This window comes from Ruditapes philippinarum, unplaced genomic scaffold, assembly GCF_026571515.1.
Source record: "Ruditapes philippinarum isolate M1 unplaced genomic scaffold, ASM2657151v2 ctg4207_1_1_1_1, whole genome shotgun sequence".
Classification (NCBI taxonomy): domain Eukaryota; kingdom Metazoa; phylum Mollusca; class Bivalvia; order Venerida; family Veneridae; genus Ruditapes; species Ruditapes philippinarum.
The window spans coordinates 28,301-42,017 of NW_026854015.1; the positions used below are offsets into that span (position 1 = coordinate 28,301).

At 33.6% G+C, this 13,717-nt stretch overlaps 1 protein-coding gene across 1 annotated transcript; it reads right to left on the bottom strand.

Moving 5' to 3' along the window:
• Positions 1-6,712: 6,712 nt before the first annotated feature.
• Positions 6,713-13,146, bottom strand: LOC132738681 (calcium-activated chloride channel regulator 1-like). The gene is made up of 7 exons (XM_060726262.1): positions 12,870-13,146; positions 11,731-12,013; positions 11,068-11,179; positions 10,336-10,513; positions 9,632-9,776; positions 8,402-8,502; positions 6,713-7,240 (listed from the first exon to the last, which is right to left on the bottom strand). The coding sequence occupies exons 1-7, from the start codon at positions 13,014-13,016 to the stop codon at positions 6,974-6,976; spliced, it is 1,233 nt and encodes a 410-aa protein (XP_060582245.1). The 5' UTR covers positions 13,017-13,146; the 3' UTR covers positions 6,713-6,973.
• Positions 13,147-13,717: the final 571 nt, after the last annotated feature.

Here is a 13,717-nt window from a genome sequence, read left to right on the forward strand (position 1 = left end):
GTTGACATACTGAAACAATTGTGTTGAAGCAATAATAATAGTAATTATATGGGTGATTAATTAAAAGCAAAAGGATTCAATTTTGAAAACTTTGTCAAACTTTTGTCAAAACATTCTTTTTGTCTTTCGGATTTGAATCTCAGCGGTTTTGCTCTCTCTTTGTCATGAGTGATTCAATTTTCAACACTCTCAAGTACTTTAATTCATACTTTAAGTAACTTCTGCCGGTCATCTTAAAACTTTGATGATGCTTCATCTGCTAAGCTGCTTATCATAGACAAGAACTCGCATTTATTTTCATGATTATCCGTACCTTTATCAGCTTTGCTTTGAGCATCTAAACTTTTTGAATATAAAAGTTGTGACGAATCATGCCTTTCATCTGATATGCTTATCGTTGACGTTTCTGTTCTAACCTCCCCCGGTAGAATATCTGACATTCCTTGTTTTTCTGTAAGCATTTTGCCGCATGTTTTATCTATACCTTCAGATGAAAACTCTGCGTATAGATGATTTGTGTCGTTGTTTAAGCTGTATTTATTGAAAACATAGCTTTCCATTCCATATAATTCATTACTTCCAGAGCCCTCACTTACAATGTCAAACGGTTTCCCCTTTTCATGATAGATTTTTGAAACTGGCTTTGGTGAGAACAATGCAGTCCAGTGTTGCTCCCTTTTTGAAAATGGCTCAACCAACGATGACATGAAAACTTTCCTTGGCACACTTTGGCGCGCGGTCATCTCCGCACTAATTTCTGTTGTCCAATTTCTGTCTCCAGATTTGAGCTGAGAGGACTCGAAAATTTTCTTTGGTACAGTTTGCCGTATGAATTGGAGCTGAGAGGACTCGAAAATTTTCTTTGGTACAGTTTGCCGTATGAAATGAAGCTGAGAGGACTCGAAAATTTTCTTTGGTACAGTTTGCCGTATGACATCCTTCATGCAAAGTTCACTGTCTGTTAATAGAATCAATGTTTTTAATATATCAAATTAGTAACAAGATTGTCATGTACCGGATAAAGTAATGTTTTTCGTATGATTTTATTGTTATGATATTTCATATATCAATTGTTTGCCACTTTTAAAATCATCATTTTTTGTAAAGGGTTAAACATACTTGAAATGTATATTTCACTACATCACCTACTTTCTTGCGAATAATGAGTTTAATATGAAATATTAAAACATTCCTTTTACAACCATGCCCTACACGCGGGTTTACTGGTTTGAGGCGATTCGTCAGTATGAGGTTTTCAGATCGTATTTGTGCACTCCTTCTCTAAACCGCTCAACTTATTTTAAAGATGACAGGAATAATTGTCATGATGAATAACGTGACGTTGACCCGTAAAATACCTTTACCTACAAGATTATTATCTTTAATTTGGGTAAGATGACTATAATTTGATAAACTTTTGTTATAAATCGATGTATTGAATTCATAACAATCCTGTGTAGTTGAACAAGACGTTAAAATGACTTTGGCCTGTAGGGTCAAGTTAAGTTTATAACTTATTGATGGATCTGGTTCGTTCTAAACTAAAACAAGATTTAAAATAAAAAGATCATGTTGAGCAACTCATGTTAGAATTTAACCTTTCAATGATCTTTGCCTTGGAGGTCTAATTGTTTCTAAAAAAAACTAAAAATGGCTACAATAACGCTTTTACGGGATGCATTTCATTGCTACTAGAACAAAATAGCACTAAGCAAAAACTGTCATGTTAAGCAAATCAAGTTTGACCTTGACCTTTAAATGACCTTCTCTTGTAAGATCAAATTATTTGATACATCTAAAATTGTCAATAACATGTAATTATTCGATGTCATGTATTCATTATAGGCCAGTACAACCTTTAAGTAAAAACATATAAGCAGGTCACACTGAACTTTATCTTGACCTGTGCATAACCTTGATCTCTATTTTGATTTTTTCTGAAACTACTTTTTCTATATTTTATGAATTCAAAGATCTGACTCAAAATCTTACCCTACAATCGTCATAATGAGTTAATTACCTTACAATGCCACTGACAGTTAAGGCCAAAAAATGTAATAATGCTTCAGGTTGATGCTTATTTTCTTGATTTTTTAAAAAAGATATTAAATTTCATACATTATCAAGAGCACAAAAATGTTATTTACACAATCGGCACGGAAATTACTAATCATTAACGGTCAGAATATGCAAATATAGCTTTTTTTCTGCGTTAATCACGCAGTAAAACTAAGGTAATAAATGGTTCAAAATTAGCCATCAACTGCATATAACATGTAAATTATTCAACACGTTTAGTACATTTTCTCAACAATATCTTTTGCTTATATTTAGGCATGACCCTCGAAGGTCAATGCAAGTTACCGACTTTTTATATAAGACCTTAACTCATAAATGTCTCTATTAGTGTTTTCGATTTTAAGAAAGATTTTGTCCCTGTTTGAGGAGATGTTTGTCTAAGGAATAAAAGCTGTATATGTGGGTTAAGTTACTTTGGTTCCTGTTGTGTTTTGTGTGCATATTTAAAGCAAAGTAATGTTTAAGAAAATAATAAGCATATACATAATATCCTTTTGAGCAAAAGAGAAAAACCATAAATCCAGAAACAGTATCAATCATTTTAATATTTCTTTAACTGAGATCAAAAATATGAAATATGAAAGCTTTAAAAATATTTCAGTTTATTCATTTTCTTTCTTTTAATTTGATTTTGGTATGCTTATATGAACATTAAAATCTATATGCCAATAACTGGAAACATTCTTACCTTCTACACGTGCCTTGGCCTTTGCATTCTTTAAGATCAGTGTTAATATGACTATGGCTAGTACAATTACAGCCGCTGCAGATGACAAACAAATGACAAGTAAATTGGGATTTTCTTTCTTTTCTTTTACCTCGTCGTCTCCCTGTGTGATATCAAGACAGTCTGCTACGGCTATCTTAAAACCATTGGCAACAAGGATCGAAATGATGTTAGAAACACTACCAATGTTTCCAGCCTCGTCTTTTGCCCTAATAGCAAAGTATACCGATGACGTGTAATCCCCGGTTGCATCTATTTCTAATTTGATACATTCAGTTATCCCTGCAGCTTTCGGAGTGAAGTTTGCGCTTGCAATACTTAGCTGAATTGCATCTGTGAAATCAGTCTCTAAGAAGTTATCGTTGTTTGATATCCTTAAATCGTATTCGATGGCTATAATCATAAAAAAGAAATTGGTTTTCTTATACATTCTAAAACATTTTTTAAAGAACAAACCAAAGTGCAAAATAAATGAATGTTTATTCTCCACAAATTCAAATTTGTTGATAATTACGCTCTTGTAATATATTTTAAGAATACTATCAAAGATATACGCTCCTCAATTGTTAAAACGGAACTAGAACTTATACGCTGTCAAACACACACAAACCTTGTCCGATGTTTACATCATCTCCTGTCGACGTCCAATTAATGGTAAAACTTCTACCCTCGCTATATAGGGTATTTTCTGTAGATATATCTGTGATAGAAACATCTGTAATACGACCTGGTGCAGTAACATCACCGGCTACATAATTACTGACTAAAATGTCATTGGTTACAACTGATAGCTGAAAGCTGTCTTGAAGTATACTGTTTTCATTTTCATCCAAACCTATATTAGAAAATACCATTTATGTCCTAATGTAATGCAATATGTGCTGTACGTCTGATCTTAATACTGTTGAGGTCCAATTATTGTCCAAACCACTACTGTTTTTCGGTACAATTTTTTTACAATTTTTTAAACTACAGGTGTATTCATAATCGTGGATTGTTAATTTGTCGAAACATTTGAAAAATTGTATATTACATATTTCACTTACTTAAAAAATTCTAAACTTTTTCCTAGAAATTACACATGCCACAACTGTAAAATCATCAACACATTACAATCTTTTTGTTAACCTGAATCTTGGAATCTTGCTTCACTAAAGACATCGGACACAAATGTTGTACCCTTCTCTCCTATAACAATAACCTTTGCACTCACTCGACCATTTCCGCTGATACAAAACGCTGGTATAACACCTGCATATACTCCATCGTTAGACGTATCATCGGGGTCTTCATCAAAGTGTTAGAAAGAAACACAATAGGTGTTAAGTTTCTTCAAATGTGTAAGCTTTTGTATAAATCTAAACTAAATACAATGATATGGAAGTATTCATCTAAACAATAACAATGACTCAAACATAATTAAATGAATTAAAAACACACAGGACTGTTTGAGGTAATCCGCAAGATATGTGGCGATTTTCATTTTCAAGCAAGATTCATCTTAATTGACGGCTTTATCTAATATTTTACTACCTCATTGACTATTTAAGTATATTTTGAGAGATATTTTTGATATTCCAATTTTGTTTGTTTCTTATGTCACGCTGATAATGTAAATGCCATATGAGGATTGTAATTAAACTGAAGGAAGAAGACTTCAGGTGGTCTTTTGTGCATTATTTCAAGCATGCTCGGGCACCGGGGCTGAACTACCAACTTTATGTGGGCTAGCTGGCTAGCTTCCTCGTATGAAATAATCTTGCATTCCTGATGATATTGACGAAATGTTTGGTTATGAAAACTTTGTACATGTACATCAAAATGATATATAATGACTTTTTATGCATGCTACTCACGATCATCTTATCATATCATCTCTAGAACATGCATAAAATAATGCAGCTTCTTGTTGGCAAGTGTTCCCTACCTGCTCCATTATCAAGTAATGATATTTGAAGACAAGGGTTTTGTGGCTTTGTTTCAATCGATGCTGTTACTATTGCATTTAGAACAGCAAACCTTCCTTTGGTCACATCTGCTTCGATGACAGGTAATGCACCAGATAAAAAAGTGAAATTCACTGGAGATATCCAAGAAGATACACGCACAACTTCTGAGTCGATTGGTAAAGACGTTACGAGTAACTCAAAAGAGGAGTTGGTTTCAATTGTAACGTTATATTGACCAGTCTGTCGAAAAGATTTAATAAAGTACTATATAATGTGTTTTTTATACAACATTAGCTCTCAATATATGGATGCAGTACATGCTCATTTCTTTCAACTGCGTGTGTGTGTGTGTGTGTGTGTGTGTGGGCGTGTGTGCGTGTGTGCGTGTGTGTGTGTGTGTGTGCGTGCGTGCGTGCGTGCGTGTGTGCGTGAGTGTGTGTTCGCACGCACATGGGTAATCCACGAATAGTATTTAATCTACAGTAACTAATTAGCTTGTGTCGCAAGTATAGAGCCAGGCCAGACTGCATATCCGTAGCAGTGTTGTAAATTCAACAGAATAAGGGTTAATATTAGCAACTTATTTCAAATTCATTTATATCTTGTCGAATATTATTTGATGATATCGTACCCATTGGAATGACTCTAGTACTTTAACAGGGTAAATCTGGTCTTCCAACTTTCAGGCTAGTACAATCGAAACTATGCAACAAGTAACTTTAAAAAGAAAATATTCGTCGGATGGGTTATTTAAAAAACTGTAGATGTACTGACTCAACATTGTCACTTAATTAAACGGTACACAAGTACTGAGGAGTTACATAACAATGATTTTCATACAGTATTTGCTATAAATATGTATAGCACAAATAAAACGGTATGAGCTGTTACTTTTTGTAAACATGTGTCAAAAGGATATTTGAGTTTAATTCTATTCTTTTTGAAATAACCAAAATTTTCTTACAACCGATGTGCCAGGTAAGTCTAAGGTAATAGAGTCCCGTGAAGCCTCTTCTGTATAAACATGTCCACTGGGACTATAAACATCAACCTTTAGATACGTTGTTGTTTCTTGCAGCACGGCTACAGATGTTCTATGTTTTACACCAGTGTCTAGACCAAAATTCGTTTGGACATTTCCATGAGATGATGCATTGTATTGTCCTGAAACGAGCTGAAAACGTAACCAAAATATATAATAATATAATTTTATATTTGCATGTTCAACTGATTGGTATGTTATTGTTTGACAAAGTAATACGCTTGCAAAAATCAAATTACTGAAGCGGAAAATGCGTACTAAATGTATGTTTGTCAACTACTCGTCGCAAATATGTTTTTGTTCTTCCTTGAGAATAGATTATATAATGTTGAAATGACTAAAATACAAAAACCGCGCCTTTGATTTTCAATTTTGTTATTTCTATTAAAAAACACATTTCATATACTATTTCATGTATTTGTTGTAAATTACTGTTTCAATTTCTGTTAATTATATCAATAATTCATTATTCAAAATCGTTTGTAAACTGATAATGATTTATTTATTTTTAACTTACTGTTACTGATTCGGAAGCTATTGCCGTTGCTGCAATGGACAAAATCTCAGTAAATGCCGAGGCAAAAGTTATCACCCCAAACCCAAGAAGAGAAAAATGCCTTCCACCTGTTGCAACCGCCATAGTTAATAGTCGGTTGTCCGCATAATTCGTTACGGAAATACTGTGTATGATTATACCTGAGTCAATGGCATTTTGTACTGAATCATCCAGTTCAGAGTTTCCAGGACCATCCGATATCACTATGATTTCCGATCCAAATGGATCACCAAGTTTACGACTTAAATGCTACAATTGTGAGATATAAATATAGTCAAACAATACAGCTCAGTCAAAAAAATAAAAGAAAATTTAAATCTGTGTTCACACATCAACAGAATGTTAACTCCTCCCCTAACCCACCTCCCGGGTTGTAGGCTGCCTTTATATCATAAACTAAGCATCGTCATTACAATTGTCTTTTTTTGTTCAGTCTAAAAAAATATTTTAAGCTTCCTAAGCGTAAATTTTGCAATGAATGCCTTCAAACCACTTGCTTCTCACAACAGTGTGTTCGAATTTCGCCAGGGACATTTTATCAATAATGACAGGTCGTCCGTTGACCTTCACGGTGTCGGTGTAACTAAATAATTAATCAATCACAAATTAAGTGAGATTTCTTACTTAATATTCATAAGAAATAACACTGAAAAAGATCGTACATCTATAGCTTCGTCTATCCCGCAATAAATACAGGTAGCACCACCCGCCTTTTGTGGTAATGCTGATACAAGATCATCTCTTACTTGCTGTGAGGTCACTTTTGTCAAATCTTTCTTCCTATGGGCTATTCTTTCAAACCAAACAATGCCTAGCCAGCTATTTTCAGGTATCATAGTTTGAATTATGTAAGCGCTGGCTCGATATAATTTGTTCATCACTAAAGCCTAAAAGATGATATAAATGTGTTTTGATATTCAATAACATTATCACCTAATTAAAACTATTAAAATATATTTTAAAGTATATAATTTCTTATTTGCACTACCCATAGTATACATGTTTGACCCTTTCATACACAAAAGCGCACCAAAAAAGAAAAGAAATAAATCGCGATTCTCTAACTTGTATTATTAGAATTAACCTACAAAAGTTTATGTCAGACTACTCTATTGATTTTTCCGCTTAATAGCATCTGTAATACTTTTAAAAAAAGAGAATTCATACTAAAAATATGTCTTGAATGTTGTGGATTTCTCTCGGCTATTTAAGGCAAATTAAGTTACCTGTTTTAAAATAATAAAATCATATGACTTTAATTGAATGACCTTAGCGAGTGGCATCTAAAACGTGCCCAAAAATCCTGTTTATGAACGTGTCTTTTTATAAGAATCCTTCACCGGCTGCCGGTTAAGATCGGAATATCGAGCTCGAGGGTAACTGTTTACGGCGGTAACAAGGCTATACCGATTGCATCCCGTCAAGTTTTGTCTGTTTGTTGTTGTTGTTTTTTGTTTGTTTGTTGTTTATTTTTTGGGGGAGTTGGGGTCTTTTTTATCAAGTGTACCCTGTCCTGTTTGGCGTCCTGCTGATGGTCCGGTATTTCGGGATGCGTTCATTGAATGAGCCGTTCCTTGTTGATCTTGTTTCTACTTAACCGAGAGCTAGATATTCCCGTCTGTGACGACAGCCAGTGTTTGATTTTTTACTTGCATATTATACATAGATTTCATTTAGCATTTTTTCTTATAGTAGCGTGTCAATGTGCAACTTCATTCGCAACGGCAAAATGACGTCATCCTGAGGCCGTAGTTCATTTATAAAATGCGCGGGATAATGACGTCATTTGATACATGCGTTTCACATTGATGGTGTTTGTACGACAAGTTTTTCCTAGCGCCGATGTATGTCTGACATTTATGGTGGCTGATTTGTGCTATTTGTGTTTTCGCCCCACAACCCCGCCAAGCGAAAAGCCCAGAATTAACAGGTTAAAATGGCAGGGTGCGGAGCGAAAACACGTTTATTAGCCCACATAGATATGCAAGAAAATTGCACATGTATCAGATTTATAAACCATAGAATTATTCAATTCAGAAAAAACTTACCATACTACCAGACACATCTATTACAAGCACACGATATCCCACAGTTTCATGAAGCAGTCTAAAGGTTGGTACAGTGTTTGTAGATGATGGCAAAGTAGTTGCTAAATTTGGAGAGAAAAATGATCTCTTAAGTTCATTTGGATGTAAATGAATGCGAATATAATGTAATTGACACATACGAATGTAATAAAAAGAAGGCAAATAGTTATAGATATGTACTAAACAAAACTTTTTACAGGTTATCAGTCAGTCTTAATATAGAATCTAATGATTAACCATATTATGCTTATATAGATCATTTTATTCCTATAACCTTAATATCCTATAGAGTGTTTGGTCAACATGGTTAGTTTTTATGCAACCCCATTTGTGATTTTTATGGCCTACTATGCTCTTTTATTTTTTTCTAATTCAGCGCTCACAAATGTGTGTGTCCGAATCCCACCAGAAACTTTGGACTTTTGCATTTTAAAAAGTATCCAGCTTTGTTATGTCATTCTTCACAGGCGAGACAATGCAAGGAGGGGCGCTCAATTTCTTCCATCATTGAAACGCTGAAAATCCCACAAGACCATAGCATTGATATTCCACTTCATATTATTGTTCTTTTGTTTTTCTCATTGAAATTCATTTATCATCTTATCTTGGTCTCTTGCTTCGATCTCACAACTAAATTTAGTATTCCATGATATGCACTTTGCTATAAATTAGGTTTGCGTGATATAATATTATGTAAAATAGCTATATTTTTATCTCGTCACTAACCTTATTTAACATCATAATACAAGTTGTTCTTATATTTTGAAAACTTGCCAAAAAGGCGTTCTTTTATGTGTGTTGAGTTGGGCTGTATTGTTTGCATTATCTTTTTATAATGACGAATCTTAAAGATTTTAATGATTTTGTAATAATAAGAACATGACCTCTACAGTAAAAATACGGTCTATTATGGATTTATACGTTGTATTTTCAATTTAAGTACAATTGTACCTAATTGTGCTGTTTGTAACCTAAAAACACCATTATTCTTAAAACCACTCTACAATATAGTTACTTTCATTCCTGTATGAAATTATTCTTTCTTTTGTTGCACCGCTATTTAGTGACTTAATCACACACACGACGTATCTTTTTCGGTGTATAAAAAATAGCTCATTTCTTGTACATTAAAATGACATACTTAAAAAGATATTCTCAGTAGTTAGTTAAAAGTTTATTTACTAAGCTCACCTGTTTTAAAGTCATCATGTTCCCTCATTACTTCCCATGAGCTACGACTATTACAATTCACATTCTGTTTACTCCATCCTTTACTGTTGTGTCTTTGATGGACAGGAATCTTTATATCATTCTCATTATCACAGAAAGTTGTCACCTGAGATTTACAGCACCGAAAATATACAGTGCATTTCTTAGTATTATCAGAAATGCATTAATTTGTATGCACGTATATATTTAAACTTTATATTTATAAATATGGACAAAATGTGATACCTCGGAAGAATTAATCACAACAAATTTACATGAAAATTGCAGCCTGGGTTTAATTGAGACTTACATGAGGGATAATGAAAGAGTGCAACATCCCTCATGCCTCCTAGCACCGGTTTGAGCGGTACTCAATGTTCAACACTTAAAGGTTAAAGCCTTTTTAAGTATTCGCCAAAAAAATGAGAAATATTGCGGAAATTTTGTGTAGATATCACTTCTTTTCCGGTTTTAAGTTTCAGTTGGTACCAGTACTTAAAATCAAAGACTGTCAGTGATTTTGTGCGAGTACCTGTTAACTCGAAAATTGTTTTCTTGTTCATGTTAAGCAAACTGCGTATAACAGACTATAGTTAATGAAGATTTATCTCACTCAATATCTATATTTGGTTTTGTTTAACCAAATTAATTTCAATATAATGATAAGAATAATTGCATCAACATACAGCATCGAGCCAGTTAAATGCCATTATTGAACTCATATTGGATACTGGTTGTGATTCATCAGGGCAGAATCTGCAAGTTTCATCAATGACTTTTCTAGTATTATAAATGTTGCATTTCGAAGTGGCTTGATCACACTCTGGTCCTGTACCAACTTTACCTGTAATGCTTGTACTGCACCTGCATTAATTTAACGCCATATTCATTTATGGTAAAAGATAATTAAACTTAAATATATAAGCCGTTTTACCAGTAAAGTTGGAGTGTTATTCATTTTCTTCATTTACAACGTGTTCTTTTACTATGCATCTAGATGTTAAGAAATTAAACATGTGACTCAGTCAGTTTTGCTGGAGCAGAGGGGAAGAAAGCAGCAAAATGACTATAGGACTGATAACAGGTGCTGCATTTATCGTATGATGCTAACATTTTATTTGGACAAATATTTACTTGACATACTTGAGCTAATCATTAAAAGGAAATGACACCAATCCTGTCTCAAAATATCAAATGTTCTGTCACCAAGTGTGTCCACTACGGAACGAAGATCTGACTTGGTGATTGCTTTTTTTCAAAATGTGACATGTGTGATAACGTACATTTGAAGTAAATTGTTCAACAATTAAAAGAAAAATGTTTCATAAAATGACGAAACTAAACTTTGTTGATTTTTTATTTAAGTTTTGAAAATAAAACACTTCATGAAACTAAACAAGTCAGTAATAAATAAATACCTAACTGGTTTCCATTGACCATCTTCCAAGTAAAATTGACGATTTTTCTTGTTGCCATATTCATCCCATAGTCCCCATCGTAGATGACCCCATTCACGAACCACAACATTCTCTGCATGAAATAGAATAATTAATATTTCAAGAAACTGCCTCGGGATGAGCTTATGAGCTTTAGCAAGAAAATGGAAAGAAAATAGAAAACGAGACTGCAAATTGAATTCAATTGCTCTATCTCACTTAAATTCTGATCGATTTCAACAATTTGAATTGATCATATTTGAAATTTGTTAACTGTGAAAAAAACAATCTCTTATGAGCCTGGACTATCTATTATTTCCTAAACATTTGTTCTTGTTTATATTTACATGTATATACTACCAAATAATTATGATTTAAATAAACCGTACGACCATACACCGTTAATAAGTCGGCTTACTCATTTGAAACTTTGACCCCACCCCTTTCCCCAAGGACTAAAACCCGGAGCTATAAGAGAATCGATGACATGTTCACATTGTTGAGATAGTGCCTCTATAGTGTAATCAGAAATACAATACATTATAAGATTTTCACTCACACAAAGATAATACAATTAATATTTCAGGTTAATGATTCTTTTATAAATCGTGTAACTAAAAATAAGAACAGGAATCAAACGATTACCGTGATATCCAAATTGAGTTTTCCCTTCCTCGATCAAGAAGCTTGCTGGTAGATAGATAAAGCGTCCCGGGGAGCCGCACTTCTTTCTCTTGCGTTTTGTGTGAGGGGTTTTAATGCTTCCGTTATCGACAGTGATGTAGGTGTCTAATTCCGAGAGCGCAGGTATCTCTATATATTCTGGCTTTAAACGCCACGTATTGGGTATTATAATGTTAATTTGTCCAAAATACACCTGGTGTCGTGACGCTTCGAATAGTTGCCGAGATGCACTGGTGAAAATTTGCTGAAGTTTCAAAGTAATAGATTATTACATCGACTGCTGGTACAGAACGGAATATATAGCTCGACGGTAACTGTTTACGGCGGGAAGGAAGCTCTGCCGAGTTTCCGCTGAACAGTTACCCGATAGCGACATGTTCCTGTTTGTGACGGCAGTCGGTGTTTGATTCGTATTCTTGTATATTGCAAACTAATGACATTCGAAAAGAAATTACGAAAACATATAGTTCCATTTAACATTTTTTCTTTTAGTACATGTAGTAGCGCAGATCTATTAATTTACAACTTCATTTACAACGGCACAATGACGTCATCCTACGAACGTAATTCATTCATACCATGCGCATGTGAATGTCGTCACTTAAAACACGCGTCTTGTCTTACATGGGGTGTAAGACTGTTTTTCTAGCTCTGGTGTAAACAGTGTAATCATGACTGACATGCAAAAAATACTAATCTGTTACAGTTACAAAATATGCAAAAAGAAGATAGGACTTTTATTGTGATGAATACACAGTGATGAAGTTCTTTAAAGCAACGCTCCTGGACAGTTTTAAATTATCTTATTTTTAAAAACATAAACCCATTAACCTGCTTATATACGCCGCTTTACATTATTGAGAATGGTCCATAACAAAGTAATGGATTTCCATATCAAAATTTAGAAGTTGAGAAATTTAGAGGTAAAAAGCCAGGTTTGATGCACCATGTGCGGGTTTGCTATGCTCTACATAGTTGACAAAGACGAATCAGTTTTAGTTCAAGCAGGCAAAGAATTAATGTTATTAATCATTGCATACCGCATAACTGATAAAGATAAAAAAAATCAGAAATACACCTGTGTTTCTATATATTGTTACCTTTATTCGCTCAATAAGATTCTCGTTTTCTGCAACAGTGTTTTGAATTACAATATTAACATTCTGATATTTTCCATTGAAAAGGTTAATACCATAAACTCCATTCATAATGAAAGTTAAACTAACGATTCCTTTGATATTCCACATATCTTACTTATATTTTTTATTTCTTTCAAAATAATAAAAAAAATTAAGAATACATGTAAAATATAAAACATATCATGTAATCGTACAATTGCGTCTGTAATATTGATAATGGTCGCCCATATGCGTGCATTCTCTTAAAATAGCAAAATCAAATTAATAAAAAAATATGTCGTTGTAATGCGCATGTAGTTTGTGCAACAAAATGATTACAAATTCAGATATTTTCGTCGATATTGTATATATAAAGTATCAATTTATGGCTAGTCGCATTAGGACAAAAGGAATAAGAAATATACAACTTAAATCTACAACTGATAAATTTTAACCTTGTTAATTTGGCAAAAACATTTACTATAATGGCACGTACCAGTTTAGATTTAACAACTACATAAAACAAGAACTTGCAAGACATGTAACTGTAATTAAATGATAATGGTGATGATGATTCTTTCATGTGCGAGGTGTAAAGCACAATTACGCGGGACTTCAGTCTCAATTTAAATTAGTGGAGTAACGGGGATCAAACTACTTAATTTGTAGTCAAAGGGTTCTGTGAACGTGAAGCGGCAAGCCGCTGTGAACAGAAAATTCTTAATTTTAGGGCTGTATTTGGATATAGCAAATGCCTCGTTTTAAAGGCAATTTCATCTTCATGAATTCGCGGATTTTAAATTTTGGATTCACGGATATGAAATTTGGAA

Bases quoted from the DNA above. Each gene is read 5' to 3' on its own strand.
- LOC132738681 (XM_060726262.1), bottom strand. From the start codon at position 13,016: ATGTGGAATATCAAAGGAATCGTTAGTTTAACTTTCATTATGAATGGA. The intron at 10,514-11,067 runs GTATTTATTTAT...AAATTAATGCAG, and splicing joins GGTCAATGGAAACCAGTTAG to GTGCAGTACAAGCATTACAG. The intron at 7,241-8,401 runs GTAAGTTTTTTC...ATCATCTTTTAG, and splicing joins TAGATGTGTCTGGTAGTATG to GCTTTAGTGATGAACAAATT.